A 23193-nucleotide genomic window follows, 5' to 3' on the forward strand; every position below is an offset into this window, starting at 1 on the left:
GATCATTAGGAATAATTGTACTTGTTATGACATACAGTTAGTATTATGATTAAAACGTAGAACTATATTTTAACGAATGATCGGGTGACATAATATAATATGACATAAATTATAAAACAACTTACCGTAAAATGGGGTGAGTAGGGTCAAAACTGAAATTGAAACCTCGATAACATTTTATTTTTACATATGAAAACTGAATGGTGTATATAATAAGTGTTCCGGACGTTTGTATTCCATTTCATAACTTTGACGATAAAGAGGAAAACCCACCTCACCCCGTAGCGCCTCGTATTTGGCGCGAGAGGTGCGCGGGTTTTCATACAAAGGTGATTTTGGAAGATTGTTGGATCGATTTTTTTTATTATGCGTATTACCAAGTATTACTATAGCTCCATTTTAAATTGGAATACATTATTTTTTTAGCAGTAGCCTTAAAATTCCTTCTCACCCCCCTCTCAAACCTTCTCTCCCCATTCATAACCCACCTCTCCCCGCGAAACCTACTCACCCCGTTTTAGGGTATATATTTTATTTTAAGGCAGGTCGCCGTTAGGTACGACGACGAGCGAAGCGAGGAGGAGTGTTAGGTAGAACTGCGACCCTACAGCGCGCGAGCCGAGCGAGCGAAGCGAGCGTGCCGCGGCAGCGGCCGGCGAAGCGCCAGAACAGACTTATTTTATAATAGTACACATTTTATTACCCTCTCGATCATGAGAGAAGGTCTGTGCCTAACAGTGGGGCGTGTATAGGCTGAATCAGATGATGGCGATGCTATACTTTTTTAAGAATAAATAAAGAGTAACCTCAAATTTTAATATGTGGAAAGAAACAACGCTTCAGTCTTTGAACACTATGAACTTGGTTTTTACGGAAAAAGTACGTTATGAGCATTAAATAGTATACAAAGTGATCATTATACTGATTTTCTGTTATGCAAATACATTACTATGCAACTGAATTATTATTATTATTACTGAAATTATGCAATTTGTTTTTATTCATTTTGTTTTTATACTAAATAATGATTTCTGCATTTCAAAATTATGCAATTCGAATTATGCAAAATGAAAATTCGAAAATAGTTGTTATTAAAAACATTACACACCCAGTTCAAAATCATTGTAGGTAAATGTGACATTCGGATTGTGACCGCAACTCAAAGTAAATAATTTTGACGTTAATACTTATACCTTGCATAAATGCAGGCATTCACATGCCACGAGTACTCACAATATTATTTATTTATTTAAATTGAGTGAGAGATTGAACGTTGAATGCAATTTATTAAGGAAAATGTAAGTGAAGTCCCCCCATTTCCGTGGCTGCCACTTTGCACCGGCAATGCACCACTAACTTTACTGCAGTCCTTATCCAAATGTCACCTAAAACTAAAATAAATTCAGAACCTCAAAGTTCATTTCGTTCCAACGAAAAGTTCGATGGATAAAAATCGAACTTTAAATTAAAGTAGAAAATTGAAAAACTACCTGCCTCAGACTACCTAGCAGATGTTCTTTATTACCGAATAGCTGTGGGATATAATATCTATACATATAATAAAGCTGAAGACGGTCGAAAGTCTGTACATGGAAGATATTTGAAAAAAAATTGGCTAGGGATACTTAGAATCGATAACAGAACACGTTCCAAAAGTTTTTAGATTTTTTGTCTGTTTGTCTGTTTATCTGTTTATCTGTTTGTCTGTTTATTTGAACGCGCATCACGTGAAAACGGCTGAACGGATTTTGATGAAAACTTTACTAATCTGTCGAGAAAATCCCCGGCCAGGTTATAGGCTATAAAAATTCAACCCTAAAAAGGGGGGGTAGCCACAATACTAGATTGACTTAAGTTTGCCTCTGAATCGTATGGCGCTACTTAGGAAGGAGGGGCAAACTTTTTTCAAATATGTGCTACCACTATTGAGTACCCTGGTAAACTAACAGATGGAGCTGAATTTAATACGTTGTGACATGAATAAGCCACCGAGGAAAGATTTTGCCAAAGGTAACTCTAAGTTTAGAAGACACGGATATCAACAAAAATAATTGAATAATTATGTTGATTTAATAAATTAATAATATATCGAAAAATGTTCGCGCTCGCTTCGCTCGCGTTTTCAATAACTTTCTAAGATATGGCGACTGCAGCAGCATTACTCTGTTGCAACGTTGCTGCTGCAGCACTGTCAATTTTCGTGATAAAATGATCTGACTGACTTCCATACTAAAAGTAAAAATGTACAACTGTCTAACTGTCTATCAAATTGGGTTTTTATATAGAAAAATTTTCGCGCTCGCTTCGCTCGCGTTTTCTATTGCTTTCTAAGATATGGCGACTGCAGCAGCATTACTCTGTTGCAACGTTACTGCTGTAGCACTGTCAATTTTCGTGATAAAATTATGTGACTGATTTCCATACTAAAAGTAAAAATGTACAACTGTCTATCAAATTGCGTTTTTATATCGAAAAATGTTCGCGCTCGCTTCGCTCGCGTTTTAATCACTTTCTAATATATGGCGACTGCAGCAGCATTACTCTGTTGCAACGGTACTGCTGCAGCACTGTCAATATTCGTGATAAAATGATGTGACTGATTTCCATACTAAAAGTAAAAATGTGGAACTGTCTATCAAATTGCGTTTTTATATCGAAACATTTTCGCGCTCGCTTCGCTCGCGTTTCAATAACTTTCTAAGATATGGCGACTGCAGCAGCATTACTCTGTTGCAACGTTGCTGCTGCAGCACTGTCAATTTTCGTGATCAAATGATGTGACTAATTTCCATACTAAAAGTAAAAATGTACAACTATCTATCAAATTGCCTATTTATATCGAAAAAGTTTCGCGCTCGCTTCGCTCGCGTTTTCGATCACTTTCTAAGATATGGCAACTGCAGCAGCATTACTCCGTTGCAACGTTACTGCTGTAGCACTGTCAATTTGCGTGATAAAATGATGTGACTGATTTCCATACTAAAAGTAAAAATTTACAACTGTCTATAAAATTGCGTTTTTATATCGAAAAATTTTCGCGCTCGCTTCGCTCGCGTTTACAATGACATTCTAAGATGTGATAAAGGTAGGGTTGTCAACTTTTTTTTGGTGCAATATAGTATTTTCCAGAATAAGGAATAAAAATATAGTACATTCCAAAAAAATATAGTACTTTCAGATAAAATATTAAACATGAGTGTAATATTCGTTTAATCGGAAATATAGTATTTTAGCGTACTATATATTTTTCCAAAAGTATATAGTACAGAGAGCCAAAATATAGTACAATACTATATAATATAGTACGGTTGGCAACCCTAGATAAAGGTGACATTCGGGTGGCGACTGCTGCAGCATTAGGTCCCCTGTTGCAACGTTACTGCTGCGGCACTGTCAATTGTCGTGATAAAATGATGTGATTAATTTCCATTCTCAGCTGTAATGCGGCAATGAACGTCACTCAATTTACCAAAAAAATTCAATGTAATCTTGATGACCCTAGGGAGAGGGGGCACCATGGTCTAGAAATGCTTAGGGCATCAAGATATCTTAATCCGGGACTGGTCGTTTGCGGAGTCAAATGATTTGGGACTCGCATTTTATACGCATTACCATGCATTCCCGAAAACAATCGAATTATTCCCGAAAGTCTCGCAACGCATTGAGGTTACAAGGGGCACGTGTCTTCCTCAGGAGTCTGAAGAAGACCACGGTGAGTGGCGGTCTAGCCACAGGCAGGCCGCTTCGCTTTCGCTCGCGCGCTTATACCTTACGGCTTACTGTATCGTCCGATATACACCTACTACCTACTCTGTCGTTTAAATCACGTGTAAAATTTGAATAAGGGCGAAAAAACTATTGACTTTGGAGTGTAGTTTTATTTAGTGGTACCTAATTGTAAAATATTTTATCTGGACTACAGTCCTCTAGCATATCCATCTGTCAACTTTACCTACTTCAAGTTCCGCCTCCAGGGGAGAGGGAGAGAAATTAGGATTAGAAATTAGCCGCTTACTGATACAGACCGAATTCCACGCGGGCGGAGCCGCGGGCACAGCTAGTAATAAAATAAAGGTAAACTGCACTAAATAAGTTACTAGTTATTTTCAGTGACGAAAGTCGACAATGATTATTGTATTGGTTCTTTGGCGCTTAGATGCACAGCCCGTTTGTCAATAAAAAAAACAACGGGAGTGCAGACAGAAGTGAAAACTCAATGACATTGTAACAGTTTTTCGATCAGGTCAGGTGTCCGTCTTACGTCTTACGAATCTTACGGTCACGTGACCTGTCGCGAGCTTAACATTTTTTCCCCATCACAAAAAGTGCACAGCGCCGCTAAAGAAGCTTTCACTTCAAAAAGGCGCCAAATTTAAAAAATGTAGGCGCGTAGGGTTGATCTCCTGTAGAAAATTTTTGAATTGCACGCCTTTTTCTACTGACAAGTAGTCTATCTAACACTAAGAGGTTCGACTGAGCTTCGATCATAAGGTGGGAGGCCTGATGCGGCCTATCGCGACGAGCATTCGTGCGAGGCTGAAGGCCGAATTAGGTACAGGAGACCAGAAGGGTAGTCTATCTATCTAATGGGCGATATATCGTCGCGAATCTTCTATGGTGTGTCTGAATTTGTTAAACTACTTAATTACTTACCACAGATCGAACTAGAAGCTCGACGGTGAACCACACGTTACACACCAGCTCGATATAGAAGAAAGCCACATGCGGCTGCCCATGATTCAGCCAAGGCTGACTCTCCACCATAGCCGTCTCCAGGGAGCTGTTCTCCACTGGCAGGACCAAAGCCACTCGAAGGTCAGGGTGGGTCTTGAGGCAGAAGCAGAGGACTGACACGCAGATAAAGAAGACGGAAAGGGCGGATATCACCTGGAACAACAGAAAATAGTGATTTAAAATTATTCAAACCGGGTTATTTGCACCACCTATTGCATATTCTAATTTTACTGTCTACGCTACTTAAAGGTTGTCTGGAAGAGATGACTCTTAAGCGATTAGACCACCTGTTGTTACCTCTATCCAGTTGTCTTTATTTGTTTCTGTACATGTATTGTAAACTGCGTGAGGTGTGCAATTAAGAGTATTGTATTGTTATTCGCGTAAGAATTGCAAAACATATTTTTTGATCCGTTTTGAGGATGCTCGACCGGAGCAAGGTCTAGAGCGAGTGAGCGACGTGTACTGCGTGCCCTTGTGCCTTATGGCCTTATAGCCGAAGGCCCAAAAAGTCCCTTTGCGGTGCGCATCAATGCAAGGCCGAAGTCCAATCTGTACCCAAAGCAAAGCTTGAAATTCTCACAAGTATCTAAATGTAGAATACCTTACTTGTGAGAATTTCAATCTTATCTTTGCTTCTAAGATACAATGGTTTCATATGAAGTTTGAGTTTCTAAAATGGGTTGCATTTTCTTAGCGTCTGAAATATTATTAAACTAACTTGTACCTAGTTCCAAAAAGCAATTTAGAAGTGTGACTAGACATTGCAACACCGGGCAATATCTCTTAAATAGCGTCGCAATAATGCTTTGCTCAAATGGCGAAAACAGAGTTGCGTTTTATAAAAGCTTGTGAAATATGTTGGTATCTCTTTTTAACAATCATATTTGTTAGAAAAAAAACAATCAGAGACATCACTACCTTATAAAACAAAAGTCCCCCGATGCGTCTGTCTGTTTGTGTGTTTGTATGTTTGTTCGCGATAAACTCAAAAACTACTGAACGGATTTTCGTGCGGTTTTCACCTATCAATAGAGTGATCCTTGAGGAGGAGTGATCTGTAACAGGTTACCGATCAATATAAAGGATGTTGCTTCAGATCTCATTTTTATAAAAAAACTTAAGTGTTTCCTGATTCAAAAGGCGTTTTCGGTCAAGGAATTCCTAGAAGGCTAACGAATGTTAAATGGAAAGCTATTATTATTATTCCAACGTATTGGAACGGGGTATAACTATTTTATTGTCAATTTAATTATTATTATTTTTCCAATCTTTACAATGATACCTACTTTTAATTGTATATATTTCTCACATACCTATTGTATAAAAATAATGTAAATTACGCATCTGTGACAATGTATGATCAATACAAATAAAGAATATGAATACGAATATGAATATGAATATGAAGGTTTAGGTGTATAATTTGGTAACCTGCAACGATTTTGTTAGCACACGCAGTGCAAGTGTTATTTTCAACGTCAAACTTCTATGAAATTATGACGTAAAATAACAATGCGTGTGCTATCAAAATCGTTGCAGGCATATCTTGGTCTTACTCTAGCAGTCATTTAATTGACAAATAGAAGTGCTGGAGTAGAATAAAACCGGCCAAGTGCGAGTTGGACTCGCGCACGGAGGGTTCCGTACCATAACGCAAAACACGACAAAAAATCACTATTGTTGTGTGGGAGTCCGACTTAAATATTTATTTGATTTTGTTTTTAGTATTTGTCGTTATAGCGGCAATAGAAATGCATCATCTCTGAAATCGTGAAAATGTGTTAGGTTCATGAGATAGTCTGGTGACAGACAGACAGACGGGCAGTGGAGTCTTAGTAATAGGGTCCCGTTTTTACCCTTTGGGTACGGAACCCTAAAAAGTATCATCTTCTTATTTAAATTGATGACAAAGTCTTTTTTGGAGGAATCCAGTCATTATAAGCCACTCTCAAACAGGCTCAAAATGAACTATTTTAAATGGAGTTTCGTTAAAGCGGAGTAAAAATTTTGTAGTTAATTATTTTAGTGATTGTGCAGTCAAAATAGGTTAGGTAAATGTCATAGTTTTGAGTGCAAAATATATCAGCAACATAAAACAATTCCTAACAAAGTCAGTTGGCAAAATAAACAAAAGCAACAATAACTCAATAAAATATCAATGACATATTAATAAATCAATAGAAAAACGTTTGGGCCAAACAATAATATTATAGGTCAAATTGTGTTTGATCAAATAATTCAGTTGCCGCAAAGCAAATAGAGGGCAGAGAAAAATGAAGGCTATTGTTTCAAGAGGCTCTTATTTACTGTTTATAAAGGCTTTTTATTAAAAACATATTTCAGCGAATTGCGTTTTTGTAGGATTTTTATGGTACTTTCAAAACACAGACTTATTTATATTTAGTCTACTTGTTTCTCCATTTTGGATTTCACGGGCCAGAATCCCGGTCTTTTGATAGGCTTGCGTGGGGATATAGATCCAACACGTAGAGGCACTTTCATCATCATCATCATCATCTTCATCATCATCATCATCATCATCATCATCATCATATCAGCCAGAGGACGTCCACTGCTGGACATAGGCCTCCCCCAAAGAGTGTCACAACGACCAGTCTTGCGCCACCCGCATTCAGCGGACTCCCGCGACCTTTACCAGGTCGTCAGTCCACCTTGTGCACTTTGGAGAGATTTAATGTCATGTAGAACGCCTGCTGGATCCCGTTCACAGACGCAACATTAGACACCCATGAACCGGTCTCAACAGGCATTTGGACTATTGTAGAAAAAGTGAACAGTATACCGGTCTATGGATTGAAGTTTGGGTGGACAATGAGTTTAGGTTATTGCAAAGACATCTGGATACCTGCCATTACCATTACCACAAGTTGGCATTTGATATTGACGTTAGCGAATGCGTCAACTCGCTCGCATATCGTCTCTATCGTACCATTCGCGCCACTACATCAATGCGAGCGAGATAGACTGCCATCGAGTTTACGTAGTCACTAACGTAAACGTCAAGTTACAACTCATGGTACCTACGGCTACTGTAATAGTCGTAGTAGTAAATTCTTTATCGTACAAAAAGACATATGAAATTACATACAATAAAGTAAGAAGTAGGTACAAAGGCGAACTTATCCCTTTGAGGATCTCTTCGAGTTCTAATACCCCTCCGACAAAATTACGACAGCATTATTTTCATCACGTTTAACGTTTAATACTCATATGAAATAGATGAATAAAGTTGACATATAATATTACTTTATTAGTATTTCTCGAATCGTTTCATGCTTAATAACTGTAACTCATAAATACTTTCTTGACATAAATTCCAAATAAATAAATCACTTTGTTAATTTCACAGATAAAGTAATAAATAAACATTATCAAACACCGTTATCTACACTCCAACCGCTCGGAGCAAATCCGCTTAATTGATCATCTCCGCCCGCTGATTGCTCCTTAAGAACCTTTCCAAATACCAAATCGTTCCAATCTGAGACGTTTTCTATTCAGAATATATTTATGTATATGATTGCGTGGTTGGGTATATTACTCTGAACGCCTAGTGTAAATTTTATTCGATAACGTGACGAGTGTTCGCGTTTGCGTTACGTATGGAAACGTTCGCGTTTGCGGGACGTTTTGGAAACTCCAAATCCCATACAAAATGACACTTAACACAAAACATCACGCTCGCGCTTATGATAATAAGTATTGTTCTTCTCCTTTCCTTTTTGAATAGTAGCTCAATGAAAGTACATAAGTGGCGCAGTCTGTAGGATATTTTCACTCTCAAGCAGATTCCTACTTTTGGTTGTACAGTATGAGGATTCATTCAATTAAATATATATTGTATTCTACATTGCAAATGAGAAAGACAAACCTAAATTTCCATACATTTATCCCTGTAGACTCACCAAATAACACGTTATTATTTATCGAAAAAAGAACATTCTTCATACCCATAATATCCAATCACATTTTCATGGAAACCTCAATTTATCTCTGAATATCAGATAGGCTTCATTTTCTTAACACGCCTACTAATAAATAAGATAATATTTTATTTATGGAAATCGGCTACGGGTTTGGCGCGGCCTCGGCTAAATATTTGCACGTCATCACCGTCATCATATTACTTTGACATTTATACCGGTGTTTTTGGTCTAAAATATGAGAGATTTTATATTAAGTATTTACCAGCGATCCGCCCCGGCTTCTCACGTGTACAAAACCGTAACAAATTATACATCTGAACCTTCCTCAAGAATCACTCTATTGATAGGTGAAAACCGCATGAAAATCAGTTCAGTAGATTTTGAGTTTATTGCGATCATATCTACTTACACACAGACAGACGCGGCCGGGGACTTTGTTTTATAAAGTGTAGTGATTAAAATTGGTTAAAGCGCTGGCGGCCTAGCGGTAAGAGCGTGCTACTTTCAATCCGGAGGTCGCGAGTTCAAACCCCGGCTCGTACCAATGAGTTTTTCGGAACTTATGTACGAAATATCATTTGATATTTGCCAGTCGCTTTTCGGTGAAGGAAAACATCGTGAGGAAACCGGACTAATCCCAATAAGGCCTAGTTTCCCCTATGGGTTGGAAGGTCAGATGGCAGTCGCTTTCATAAAAACTAGTGCCTACGTCAAATCATGGGATTAGTTGTCAAGCGGACCCCCAGGCTCTCATGAGCCGTGGCAAAATGCCGGGATAACGCGAGGAAGAAGGAAGTGATTAAAATTGGTCTGTGGCAAATATATATGGCTTATTTTCATCGTATCGTGTCGTCTCGTTTATTTTATATCATGGGTGTTAGTGGTATGACTGGCATGGTTTTCATTTTTCATTGGTAAACGGACCAACCATGGTATAATAATATACTCCGCCTGGTACTCTCTTCCGAGATTCGCGTATGACATAACTGACACGGGCCTACGTCATCATGCTGTTTACAGGTTCTCAAACTTTAAAATGTGGGAGAATTTTAACCAACGGTGAAAATTATTTTAACGGCATTAATTTTAAGTTATTCATGTAGAAACATAGTAAAATAAAACAAATCTAATGTATTAAATTAAACTTTATTTATCTATGCAAGACAAACGTTTGAAAAACGAATTCACAGTTACACATTAATTACCAAGCTTACGACGTGAAAAGTTTGGAAAACACTGCGATTGCTGACACTGAGCAAGAAGGAAATAACAATTAACACGCGTTCGACAAGGATGACGGTCAGGGCATGAAGTAATCTAAATCCGAATTGTCAAATGTGAGAGCGCTATCCTGTGTTGCCAGTGGTGTAAACAGAATTACCCGAACGTCTGAAATTTATTTCGTGAATCGGAAGATATTGCTAACGAATAATTAAAAATGAAGTGTTATTGTAAAATTTAAGATAAAATACATATAAATGAAAATTATAAAATTATAAAGAAATATTTTAATTTATTAACCATAGGTATAATGTACCCATGTAACATTTTATTGTTACGTAGGCCCCTGTCACTCTGGGAAGAGAAGACCATGTTTTATTAGACCATGGGACCAACAGAGCAAAACATAGGGTCACGGTAGATGGGCAGGATATACAGTATGTTGATGAGTACATTTACTTGGGCCAGATAGCTTCCTTCGAAAACAGGCAAACCATAGAAATCAATAGGCGTATCGATAACGCCTGGAAGAGCTTCTGGTCCATGAAGGCGCTATTGAAGGGTGACCTTCCCCTGTGTCTCAAGCGCAAACTCATCGACATGTGTATCCTGCCTATCCTAACCTATGGTGCTCCTCCTCCTTGAATCGTATTCCTCATAGCTGAGGGTCGTGACCTCTATAAATTACTTTTCGAACGATTGCTTTCCACGTGTTTTGGTCTTCGGCAGTGTGAATGGCCTCGTGAACTTTCTTGCCGGAGTTGTCACTGATTTGATCAGTCCATCGCATAGGACTTCTTCCTCTTCAATATCCCTCTTTTTTTCCTGTCACCAGCATTTTCTCCAGAGTGTCGCGTCTTCTGGCTACGTGACCGAAGAAGTCAAAGATTCTGCGTAGACAGATCGTCGATAGTCTCAGGGTGATTCCCACTTCGCGTAGGATAGACACATTCGTACGGCGGGCTGTCCAAGGAACGCGTAACATTCTCCTCCAGCACCTATGGTGCTCAGACGTGGTCATTGACTGAGGCTTTAAAGTCCAAACTCAAGGTTTGCACACCGAGCGATGGAGCGCAGTATACTGGGTGTTCGCAGGACTGATAGAATCAGAGACACGGAACTGCGCTCCAGAACTAGAGTTGTAGATGTAGGTGTCAAGACCGCTAAGCTTAAGTGGGACTGGGCTGGACATGTCTGCCGCATGCACCCTGAAAGGTGGGTCAAAATGGTTACTGAGTGGGACCCACGGAACACCATAGATGGTGCTAGCCGGAGTGCAGACAGACCGAAAAGGAGATGGCGGGACGACTTGGACGCATTTTATCCGGATTGGCGGGAAACTACAAAAGACAGGGTTGAGTGGAGGAAGCGAGGGGAGGCCTTTGCCCAGCAGTGGGACACTTAACCAGGCTAATAAAAAATAAAAAAACGGACAGTAAAAATAATTTATACCTACTTTGTTCGTATGAATTAGTGTCATAATTTAAAAAATCGGCCAAGTGCGAGTCGGACTCGCGCACGTAGGGTAGGGTCTGTGGTAGGGTTCCGTACTACTACGAAACAAACGGCAAAAAAATCACGTTTGTTGTATGGGAGACCCACTTAAATATTTATTATATTCTGTTTTTAATATCTGTTGTTATAGCGGTAACAGAAATACATAATCTGTGAAAATTTCATCTGCCTAGTCACGGTTCATGAGATACAGTCTGGTGACAGACAGACGGACAGACGGACGGACAGGGGAGTTTTAGTAATATTAGGGTCCCGTTTTTACCCTTTGGGTACGGAACGCTAAAAAGCTTTTTTTCAGAATCCATAACTATCATCATCAGTACCATCAGTATCAGCTTGAAATAAGATTTTTTTCGAACAATCGTGATGAAAAAAGTTGAAGAAGACTGATAGGTAACATTTAACCTGTTCCGAAAAATAACATTCTAACATTTACGCCCACGCTCTTCTCTTGAACCCAAAAACTACGCCATAATGCGATGATTGATGTAACAGCTCTCTGACCAAGAATTATGTTCTACAGAATATCCGTTAAAGTATTGTGAGAAATTCAGAAGAATTCTATAGAAAAGTTAATACCTTTCACGGCTGGGTTGGCTTGGGATTTGCCTTTGAAATGCTTTAAGTTTTCTTCATTGGAATTATAATGGCGTTAGGCTTATCTTAGTATTTTTTTACACTTCTCACACACGTATAATAAGATGTTTTATTCAATGAAAATAAAATTAAAATAAAACTAGTAGAAAATTAACCGGCCAAATGAAATAGGTTATCTGATAGCAGCAAAGATTTTCGTCACCTAACGGCAAACTCAAAGTCAAAACTCAAACATTTAACAGGAAATAGGCTACTAAAATCGAAAATGGGAACATTTTGAACATATGCGTTTTTTGTATGATACTCGTAGTCATTTTAATAATGACATTTTGTATAATTTGTATAAGTAAGTAAGATTTTTTGTCAACGTATTTTTGTACCCGCCTGTAAAAATAAAAAAGCCTTTTATTCCAACTCATTACTAACTAAAGTTTACAAACTAAGGTTACATATAACTTTTTTAATATTTGTATAATACAATTTATACATATACTTTTTATTTGAATTTGAGCGGACCTCCTCGTGAGTAAAGGCCTCTCCCAGTTTGTGCCAACTCTCTCTGTCTTGAGCCTTGGTGTGCAAGTTGCTAGAGACGTGCTTTGTTATGTCCTGCCTGTACTTATCATTAAGAATTACTTATTCTAAATACAGTTTCATCTAATTTTAAATCTATATTATATTTCTACCGTTTGTTACTTAGCTTATCTTTGAACCTACATTTGATTATACCTCAAAGCGGTTTATTTCTATTGGGTAATAACTCGATTGTGCTGGCAACATATCCAATAATAGGAAACGTTCGCCTTATTTATCGTATTTTATATTTTATTACTCCGTGATTTCTCTTTGTATCATATATAAAGTCTGTTCGGAAAGAGAAGAGTCGTGGAATGTATTAGGCCCCATATAAGTAAATTGCTTTGTATTTTATAGACTAGATGGCAAACTTCGCGGCTCTATTATTTGTTATGATTTTACAATATGCTTATTTTATTTGTTGCACCTGTGAACGGGTTCCAGCAGGCGTTTTACATGACATTTATAGGCTCGTGAAATCCAAAATGGAGGTACAAAGTTAAAAAAAAAGTTATTATCTCTGACTGTACTTTTCTTTCAACAGGCAATTAGTACTCATCAAGACAATTATATCAAACCCAAACATAATTAGGTTACGTTAAGCTGACCACTGACTAACAGGCCGCCGGACGATATCGGCCTGTCAGTTAGAACTAAAATTTGACAGTTCCGAACAACTGACCGGCCGATGTCGTCCGGCGGACTGTTAGTCAGTGGTCGGCCTTATAGTGGCCTAGCGGTAAGAGCGTGCGACTTTCAATCCGGAGGTCGCGGATAAACCCCGGCTCGTACCAATGAGTTTTTCGAAACTTTTGTACGAAATATCATTTGATATTTACCCAACATCCCAATCTCTCGATCGAGTCGATCATCAATATAATCCCAACAAGGCTTAGTTTGCCCTCCGGGTTGGAAGGTCAGATGGCAGTCGCTTTCGTAAAAACTAGCGCTTTCGCCAATACTCGGGATTAGTTGCCCAGTGGATCCTATGAGCCGTGGCAAAAAGCCGGGATAACGCGAAGATGATGATGATTAATAAAGTGGCTACATAGCCTATATTTAAGTTCAAACTGTCTTCTTTCTCAAGTTTCAAAATTCGTTTCAAATATAAAGTCAGCATGTTTTTTAAATTACCAGGCAGGTCATTACTGGCAGCGTTCCAACGATGGTGGGGGGAGGGGGGTGTTTCCAGTTGGGGGCGAGTTGGAAATGTCCTGAAATACAGGGCCGAGTAATTTGGACTTAAGTGGAAAGATTTATAATGTTACTAACTTGATTATCGTCAAGTAAGTGAAAATTATGATGCTAAATGAAATTTTGCGGGCAAATGTACCATCTGCCGCATAACCCTCGGCAGTGAATTATGTACAGTCAGGGTCATATAGTAGGTTGCATCCAAAGTATTCAAATAGTTCTGTACACCATATTATATTTGTATGGCGTACCGAGCTATTTGGATATTTTGGATGCTACCTACTGTACTATATTAAAACGGTGACTGTCGAAGGAATCTACAGTTGCCCGTGAGTCCGATCCTGGTTTGATGATTTGTTACGGTTTTGATATTATTTTGACATGACATAAAGAAAAAGTCGTGAGATGCGCGCCAATCACTAAGACTAATAATTGCTCAAAGGTTTACTGGAAGATCCCTGAAAGGGATAAGTTCGCCTTTGTACTAATGATGTGTGTATTTTAGGGTTCCGTACCCAAAGGGTAAAAACGGGACCCCATTACTAAGACTCCACTGTCCGTCTGTCCGTCAGTCCGTCTGTCCATCCGTCCGTCTGTCTGTCACCAGGCTGTATCTCATGAACCGTGATAGAATAGATTTGAAATTTTCACAGATGATGTATTTCTGTTGCCGCTATAACAATAAATACTAAATAGTACGGAACCCTCGGCGGGCGACTCCGACTCGCTCTTGTCTGGTTTTTCATGTTTTATGTTTCTTTTTGTACAATAAAGTGTTTTACTACTACTACTATTACTATTGTCAGGGTCGTATCAAAACCAGTCAAATCCGTAACAAATTTTGAGATTAGAATCTACCTCCGTATCCGAATTAGCAATACGGTACCTCTATATGTGACGTTATCTATGAAAAGGGACCTTATTGTCGATGGCGCTTACGCCATTATTAAGAATGGTCCGTTATAAATACAATGCCGCGCGCGCGACGCTGTGCGGCGTAAGCGCCATCGACAATAAAGTCCCTTTTCATAGATAATGCCCCATATTGCCTATAATCATAGCCCGTTTATTTAATGCAAAGATCCTAATATTCAAGAGTAGGTACGATTCTCCCTCATATTGGGGCCCAGCTGTCCTTTATGTGGGCGTAAACTACACTGATTGCATATTATATTACTTGGCATAATACCTACAAAGCTGCGTATAATAAATGCTGGCCTAGAGTTTAGGATATCATAATAGTTTCCATAAATAACAATAATATGAATCCGGCTGTGGAATGAGCTGTCTGCCGAGGTTTTCCCGAGGGTCTACAGTACGGGGTTCTTAGAAAAGGAGTGTATAGGTTTTTAAAGGGTCGGCAACGCGCATGTAATATCTCTGGTGTTGCAGTGTTGCTACGGTGACTGCTTACTATCAGGCGGGCCGTATTCTTGCTTGCCACCGGCGTGGTAAACAAAATATTTTTAAATAACTGCATGTTTTTGTGATCAAATATGTAACTAGTTCTATTTTATAATTATGTACCGTAAAAGTACATATTTTAAAACTTTGCCGTTTAACATAACTTTGCCCACCGCGTCACAGTTCATTAAAAGCGAAGTAACTGAAAAGTAGTTACAGATACACTTTCTGAAGCAAGGGAAGGGTAAAAGTATAAAACTTTGCCGTTTAACATAACTTTGCCCACCGCGTCACAGTTCATTAAAAGCGAAGTAACTGAAAAGTACTTACAGATACACTTTCTGGAGCAAGGAAAGGGTAAAAGTATAAAACTTTGCCCGTTAACAGAACTTTGCCCACCGCGTCACAGTTTAGAATAAGCGAAATAACTTAAAACTAGTTACAGATACACTTTCTTCTGAAACAGTTTCTTCACTTTCTTCAGAAAAAGTATTGTAAGTATTGTAGTAGAAATACTTTTAAATTATTTGGCTTTTACCGAACTGTGACGCGGTGGGCAAAGTTATGTTAAAGGGCAAAGTTTTATACTTTTACGGTACAGGAGGGGAAATACGTAAAGCCGCGTATCCATTAGAGGAAGCCTCGGGTCGAGCGGCTGCCTCGCCCCGAGGCCGCGCAAGTGGAGACGCTTGCTCAACCTGAGGCTCGCCGCGACACGAAGCAAATTCGTGGCCGCGAGCCGAGCCATATTTTTTCGGTATTTTTACCGTGCTCTAAGGAGCCTCAGTCCGAGCCGTGCATTTGATGGAGACGATCGACGCGTTTTGGCTTTAAACTTGCGTTGCGGATCAAGCTGAGGCGATTCGCCTCGAGCTGATCACAACGTGCCTCGAGCCTTTGCCTCAGAGCGAGCATCCTCAAACTGAGGCTGTTTGCTTCAAGTTGAGGCTGCTCGACCCGAGGCTGCCTCTAATGGCTACGCGGCTTAACGTAGGGTACGACATATAAGTACAAAACGACGACGTCTTACCAATTTAAATAAAAAAAACTTACAAAGCAAGTATTTCTCATTTGCCTGCGCCACAATATATTATATTTCTTTTATTTTGTGCGTAAAGTCTGAATACATTCCCAACTAGCAAAATAGTCGTATAAGAATTGATTTATTCAGTTACGAATTGAATGAATGAGTATGAATTGAGTTACGGTTGTTGAAACACCAATATATCGTATAATAGCGGTTAACTCGACTATTTAGCAATTTTCGCTAAATAGTGCTATAATCATGTCGTATAAACGTTTATAGCACTATCTTTTATCACTTTTATTCCACCTTTTAATAAATGCTGAGTTAGCGCTACTAAATCACTTTTATTCAGCATAATTGTTCTATTAAAATCATATAACAGCTATAGATTAGCTAATTGTCTGAATAAGGCGCTTTAATACAACTGTTACTCAACTCTCTTCTCTGCTGCTATAAAAGCCTATTAAAAGCAATCCAATAACCATTTGGCAACAATGCTGCTGTAACAGCGCGCTTATATCATAATTCGGGTAATGGGGTTCAAACCGCTGTTATAGGAGCTGAAGTGTATTCACAGGTTTTATTCAAAATGTATTCAGCTTAGAGTACTTTTAAAGAGTTTTGAACTACATTAACAGCACAAGTCACCCATGTTGTCGTTTCAATATAGTCCGGTGGCCAACTGCATGAAACCCTACCTGACAAAAAAATAGAATGATCCTACTCTGTAGGGGTAGCTGACTTTTAGTAGCATCAACTGCTCTTGGTCGGCCGCGGCTTAATTAGGAAAATTTTGCGCAAATGGCACAAAAATTCATCAAAAAAAAACCCCAGCGTATAATAGAATGAAACTTGCATGGTAGGATAGCTACCTTTGAGGACAGCAAAACAAAAGTGATCAGCTACATCCTGTGTTGGCAGGTTTCTGTGTCCGACCAAATTTGTGGTACCACGTGACAGCTACAATTTACCTCATCGAAAAATAGAATCATAACAACTGATTGTAATACCTACATTAAATTTGTTGACATATGTCTTGGTCGGCCTCACCTTAGCCTGTCAAGCTTTTGCAGTCCGTCCGCATTAAAAATAAAATGTCAGTGGCAGCTATCCTACCATACAAGTGACATTCTATTTTTCGATGAGGTAAATTGTAGCTCACGTGGTACCACAAATTCGGTCGGACACAGGAACCTGCCAACACAGGATGTAGCTGACCACTTTTGTTTTTTTGATGAATATTTGTACCACTTTTTTGCCATTTGCGCAAAATTTGCCAAGTTAAGCCACGGCCGACCAAGAGCAGTTGAAGCTGCTAAAAGTCAGCTACCCCTACAGAGTAGGATTTTTCTATTTTTTTATCAGGTAGGATTTCATGCAGTCGGCCACCGGACTATAAATCCATAAACATGGCGACATCATGTGCTATAAGTGTAGCAGTAAACGCAGGTACTCGACTTATAGTCGAATTAATGAGTTATAACAGAAACTAGATCGTGTAAGCAAATTTTTACTTATTTTAATTAATATTTAATTATTGAAATTTAAGAAAATAGGCGGCCCATGAATATATATGAACAGGCGCCTTTGGTTTTATCAAAAAAGTATTTTTCGCGCTAGGTTTTACTGTATTACGTGTACTTACAGATAGTAAAAACTTATGTACACAATCACGGTAAAAATAAATGTCATGGATGACAGCAGTAAAAAAATAAAAATTTATTGTAGGTAATACACAAAAACATTTTCAGGGGTGCTAAGATTATCCTAATTATGTACAATTGACAAAGTGTAGGTACCTCAGCTAAGAAGTATATTATATCAGGTTGCTCTGGTTCCTACACTAGGCTCAGCCTGTCTCGTAGGTAACCCAGACTCAAGTGAGTTTATACAATTGAAATTTAAAGCCAAGGAAGGGGAAATACTTACTAACAGAAATTATTTTTACATTTTTACAATAAATGAATTAAGACACCAAACAATTGTAAAACTATCTTAAATTATAATAAAAATAAAAATAAATTAACCTAGATAAAATTTAAACTTATCCATCAGCGTGCGACTCAATCAAGTTAATTCTTGCTAGTGAATGTGTGTGTGTATATATATATAAATGTATGTGTAAAAAGTGGTTATTTATCAACTTTTAGAAGTTCTTCTATGTCCTCGTAGGAAAGGGAGCTGAGCCATGAAGATATTTTTTTCTGAATAATACTTAATACTTAATAATAATAATAATCCATAATTACATCCATTTTGAGAGCAAAAATCAACGCGCACATTGTCGCAAACAATATTTTGGCCTCTGCTCAAAATGGATGTAGGGTTGGGTCCCGTGGTACTAAAGAGCTCCTCCTCATAGACATGACCATCTGCCAACAAATCCGGCGGACCAAGGGGGCCCTCTCAGCCGCTTGGATTGACTACAAGAAGGCCTATGATTCGGTGCCTCATTCATGGCTGGGGAGGGTCTTAGAGCTGTACAAAGTTGATGCAGCTTTGAGAGCCTTCCTAAGCGCGTGTATGGGGCAGTGGACCACAGTCCTTCGTCAACCAGGAGGCGGGGATGACCGACCTGGCCCACAGGATTTTATAAGGATTGAGCGAGGAATATTTCAGGGCGACAGTCTGAGTCCGCTATGGTTCTGCCTAGCTCTGAATCCCCTCAGCACCTTGCTGAAGGATTTGGGACTAGGTTGCCGGCTTCGGAGAGAGGGTGAAGTTATTTCTCACCTTCTGTACATGGATGACCTCAAATTATTTGCACCAAATACCCAAGGCTTGTTGGAGCTACTGAAAACCACCGAAGTCTTCAGTAGTGCCATCAACATGGAGTTTGGTGTCGATAAATGTGCGGTTATGCATGTACAGCGGGGGAAGGTTGTAAATTCAACAAATTTACAACTTTCTGAGACAATGTCTTTCAGGTCTATCTCTGAATCAGAGACCTATAAATACCTTGGTATGTCACAGTCGTTGGGTATTGAGGACGAGGGTATTAGACGGTCGGTGAAGGAGCGCTTTTTCAGTCGGCTCACAAAAGTCCTTAACAGTCTTTTGTCAGGAGGCAACAAAGTGCGCGCCTTCAACGCCTGGGTAATGCCTCTTCTCACATACTCCTTTGGCATACTAAGGTGGACTCAGACCGAGCTGGACGCCCTGGATCGGAGGGTCCGGTCACTGCTCACCACACATCGCATGCTACACCCACGCTCGTCAGTTATGAGATTGTACATCCCACGGAAGTGTGGAGGCCGAGGCTTCCTAAACGCCAAGGATCTCCACAACCGCGAGGTGTACAATCTCAGGAATTATTTCCTTAACAACGAGTGTGGGATGCATCGTGATGTGGTGGCAGTAGACAGGAACCTCACGCCGCTCTCCTTGGCAAACGAGAACTGGCGCAAACCTGTGGTACTAAGTACTGCGGATCGCAAGGCGGCATGAGAGAGTAAGGCGCTACACGGGCGGTTCTACAAGGCCCTCACGGGACCCGATGTGGACCTGCTCGCGTCGGTGAACTGGTTACGATTCGGGGACCTCTTCGGAGAAACCGAGGGTTTTGCCTGTGCAATTGCGGACGAAGTGATGATGACGAACAACTATCGGAAATATATCCTGAAGGACGGTACGGTCGACATTTGTCGGGCATGCCGCCGTCCCGGAGAGTCACTCAGGCATATCATTTCCGGTTGTTCTCATCTTGCTAACGGTGAGTACTTGCACAGACATAATCTCGTAGCCAGGATTATTCACCAGCAACTTGCTCTTCTATACGGCCTTGTGGACCGCGAAGTACCGTCCTACAAGTACTTACCTGCGCCTGTTCTCGAGAATGGTCGTGCCACGCTCTATTGGGATCGATCTATCATCACTGACAGGACTATTGTCGCCAATAAGCCTGACATCGTGCAGACCGATCGCAGCGCCGGGCCGTGCTCGCCGACGTCACCATCCCCCATGATGAGAATCTCGTGAAGGCCGAGAAGGACAAGTCCAGCAAGTACCTAGACTTAGCTCACGAGATTACCGCCATGTGGGATGTTGACTCGACGATCATTGTTCCGATAGTTGTGTCAGCGAACGGTCTCATAGCGAAGAGTCTCGACCAACACCTAGAGAGACTCTCGCTGGGTGGTTGGATCAAGGGTCAGATGCAGAAGGCGGTAATATTGGACACGGCGCGTATAGTACGTCGGTTCCTCACTCTGCGGCCCTGACCACCGGCAGCTTGGGCCAAGCTCCGCTGCCGGCGGCACCCTAGGTTAGGTTTTTTATAATGTGTTTATATGTATTTTTTATTGTTTTGTAAGTGTTTTTTTTATATTTTACTTTTATATTCATATTATAACAAACCTAACTTAAGACGAAAAATAAATAAAGAGAATAATAATACTAAATACTTAAGTACCTTTTTGTTTTATTAGACACGTGAAGACGATTAGGCCTCAAACTTAATCAAATAATTGAAATATAATCGCTTACCTGAGATCGTTTTTAGCACATATTAGTTGAATAAAAGCATTCACTGCACTCTTACACATTTAAAATGCCGAGTAAAAGCAATTCGGCTACTTTTACGAAACATTTTTGCTGAGAAAAAGGAGTGCGGCTGCTTTTATAGAACACTTTCACTGAGTAATAGTAAATTGCTAATGTTTATAGAACAAATAGTCGAATAAAAGCACTATCGTTGCTATTAAAACACTAGAAACGCTTTTATCCACTTTTACTCAACTCTTACAGCATCGATTTGCTTCTTATACAGCGCTTACTCGAGTTTTATAACACTTTTTGTCTGTATAAGTGCGCCTTTTTCGCGTAGAGTTAACGCTTACAGGACTTTTATTCGACTGTTTTTACACCGTTTATAGCACCAAAAAGCGAAAATAAAAACGTGCTCTCAACTATTATAGCACATAGATTTGCTAGTTGGGTTTAACGCCAAAAACTGAAGAAATACGTGGGTTTTCTCTAAGGGGATAAAACAAATACGGGTTTCATTTGTGAAAGTTTTGAAGGTGTTTTGTTATTATTTTATTTACGAAGAAATTGGGATGGCTGGAAATATCGATTTTCGATAAATGTATTAGAACAGGTATTTATATTTTTATTTAGCTAAAGTCTAATTTATTTAGAGTTAGACTAAAAACGATGACCTACGTAGTGCAAGTGTTATTTTAAACGTCAAACTTCTATGAAATTATGACGTATAAATAACACTTGCACTGCGTGGGCTATCAAAATCGCTGCAGACTAATTCTTGGTGAAAGTAACTCTTTTTGTAGGTATACGAATAAGTATTATGGCACAGTGCCGTGGCTGGCGAACGGCATTCGTATAAATCACACCAAAGAGCGTTCAACACTAACATACGTGATTAATTTTATAATTCGTTGACAAAGAATTTATACGAACATTTTCTCCTTTACGCTTTACAAAATATCGTTAAATCTTAAAACTACAATCATTCATCCAAAACAAAACATACTTATGATGCCTTATTAAATAAAACGTCAACCTATTTTTCGGCCAACCTGTAGTTAAGTATTTTGTAACTAAAATGATAGTTATATTTCACAGTGCGATAAAGTTTATGCTCCCGCCATCTTGTTTTCTGCAGTTGTCGAAAGCTTTTAGGAGTTTACTGACCACTTTGAACCGCTCTTGCATTTATAATTTCAAACAGTTGGCTAGTTTTAAATATATAAATAAACCATACGTATACTCGTACTGTGTGTTGGGAGCCTGAGGTCCGCTTAGCAACTAATCCTAAGAATTGGCGTAGGCACTTATTTTTACAAAAGCTTCTGCCATCTGACCTTCCAATCCAGAGGGGAAACTAAGCCTCACAATTTTTTCTTTGACCAAAAAGCGACTAATACATTTCTAATGATATTTTGCGGATAGGTAAATAAGTTTCAAAAAACTCATGCGCTCTTACCGCTAGGCTATTACCAGCGCTTTTTCTGCCTTCGTTTAATTTCATTTATTACTCATACGTAATTAATTGTGTATTCGTATAACAAGCACGCCAACTAATGTTACAAATACAAATAGCTATATCGCTAAACAATGCTAATCAAATATTTCACATTTATAGACTGGTCTATCGCGAATTTATTTTATTACCTTTATTTAACGACGTTTCGACACAACACGCGAAACGCGAAAGTTATATTATATTGCTAATCAACGCAAAAAAGGAAATTATTAAATCATCACCCCACAACCTACTAACAGGTACTAATTGACTAATTAATTTTAATTTGGTGGACAGTGTACTAATTGTCCACCAAATTACGAAAGTGCCATTCCTAAATCATTTCACTGCAAATTATATCACATCCACATACAAATATCAACCATAAATCATTATAACAGAGTTCATACTCCCTTGCGCTTTTAAAGGTCGCTCGGAAAGCAGACATTTCGGTTGTCAAGAACATAATTATAGGTTGCCTAGCTAGCGACCGCTATGGACCTCAATCTTACTTCCAAAAGATCGTATATCTTTATGATACTCGTATTGAGATACGGCTTCTTGATTTTAGAAAGTTGAAATTTATTTTGGAGCGTCACTACTAAATTTAAAGTGGACATTTCGCTTCGTGTTTCTTCGAGATGGTATTGTAATGTGGAAGGGAATAAAATTCATGTCGGGACAAAATTTACAATATGAAATGGGAATAGTTTCTGAATTCTGTGTTTTCCGTGTCTTGGCTTTTGAATGTGAAGTGGCAATTACGTTTTTGGGCTTTATTTTTAGTAACTACCTATAAAAAAATAAGTGCATTCCCGTTGCCAGGGAGGTTTTGGGATTATTTATACTGAGCAACTTTTACTATGGGACCAAACCCCGAAGTCGCGAAAAAAATTACCCTCCCATAGAAAATGGACCAGCCAAAATGAGATTTTGGGGCTGGTCCCCTAGTGAAAGTTGCTCAGTATAATCTCAAAACCTCCCTGGCAACG

General features: G+C 39.2%; 1 protein-coding gene across 1 annotated transcript in view; it reads right to left on the reverse strand.

Annotated features, from left to right (window-relative positions):
- The window catches only part of LOC134797793 (potassium voltage-gated channel protein Shaw-like), a 404836-nt gene that overhangs the window by 256688 nt on the left and 124955 nt on the right, over positions 1-23193 (reverse strand). Inside the window, exon 5 of the mRNA XM_063770162.1 lies at positions 4654-4887. Coding sequence (XP_063626232.1) covers positions 4654-4887 — 234 coding nt within the window. The remainder of the gene's footprint in view (positions 1-4653; positions 4888-23193) is intronic.

The sequence above is a fragment of the Cydia splendana genome, chromosome 15 (assembly GCF_910591565.1).
Source record: "Cydia splendana chromosome 15, ilCydSple1.2, whole genome shotgun sequence".
In the NCBI taxonomy this organism is placed as follows: Eukaryota; Metazoa; Arthropoda; class Insecta; order Lepidoptera; family Tortricidae; genus Cydia; species Cydia splendana.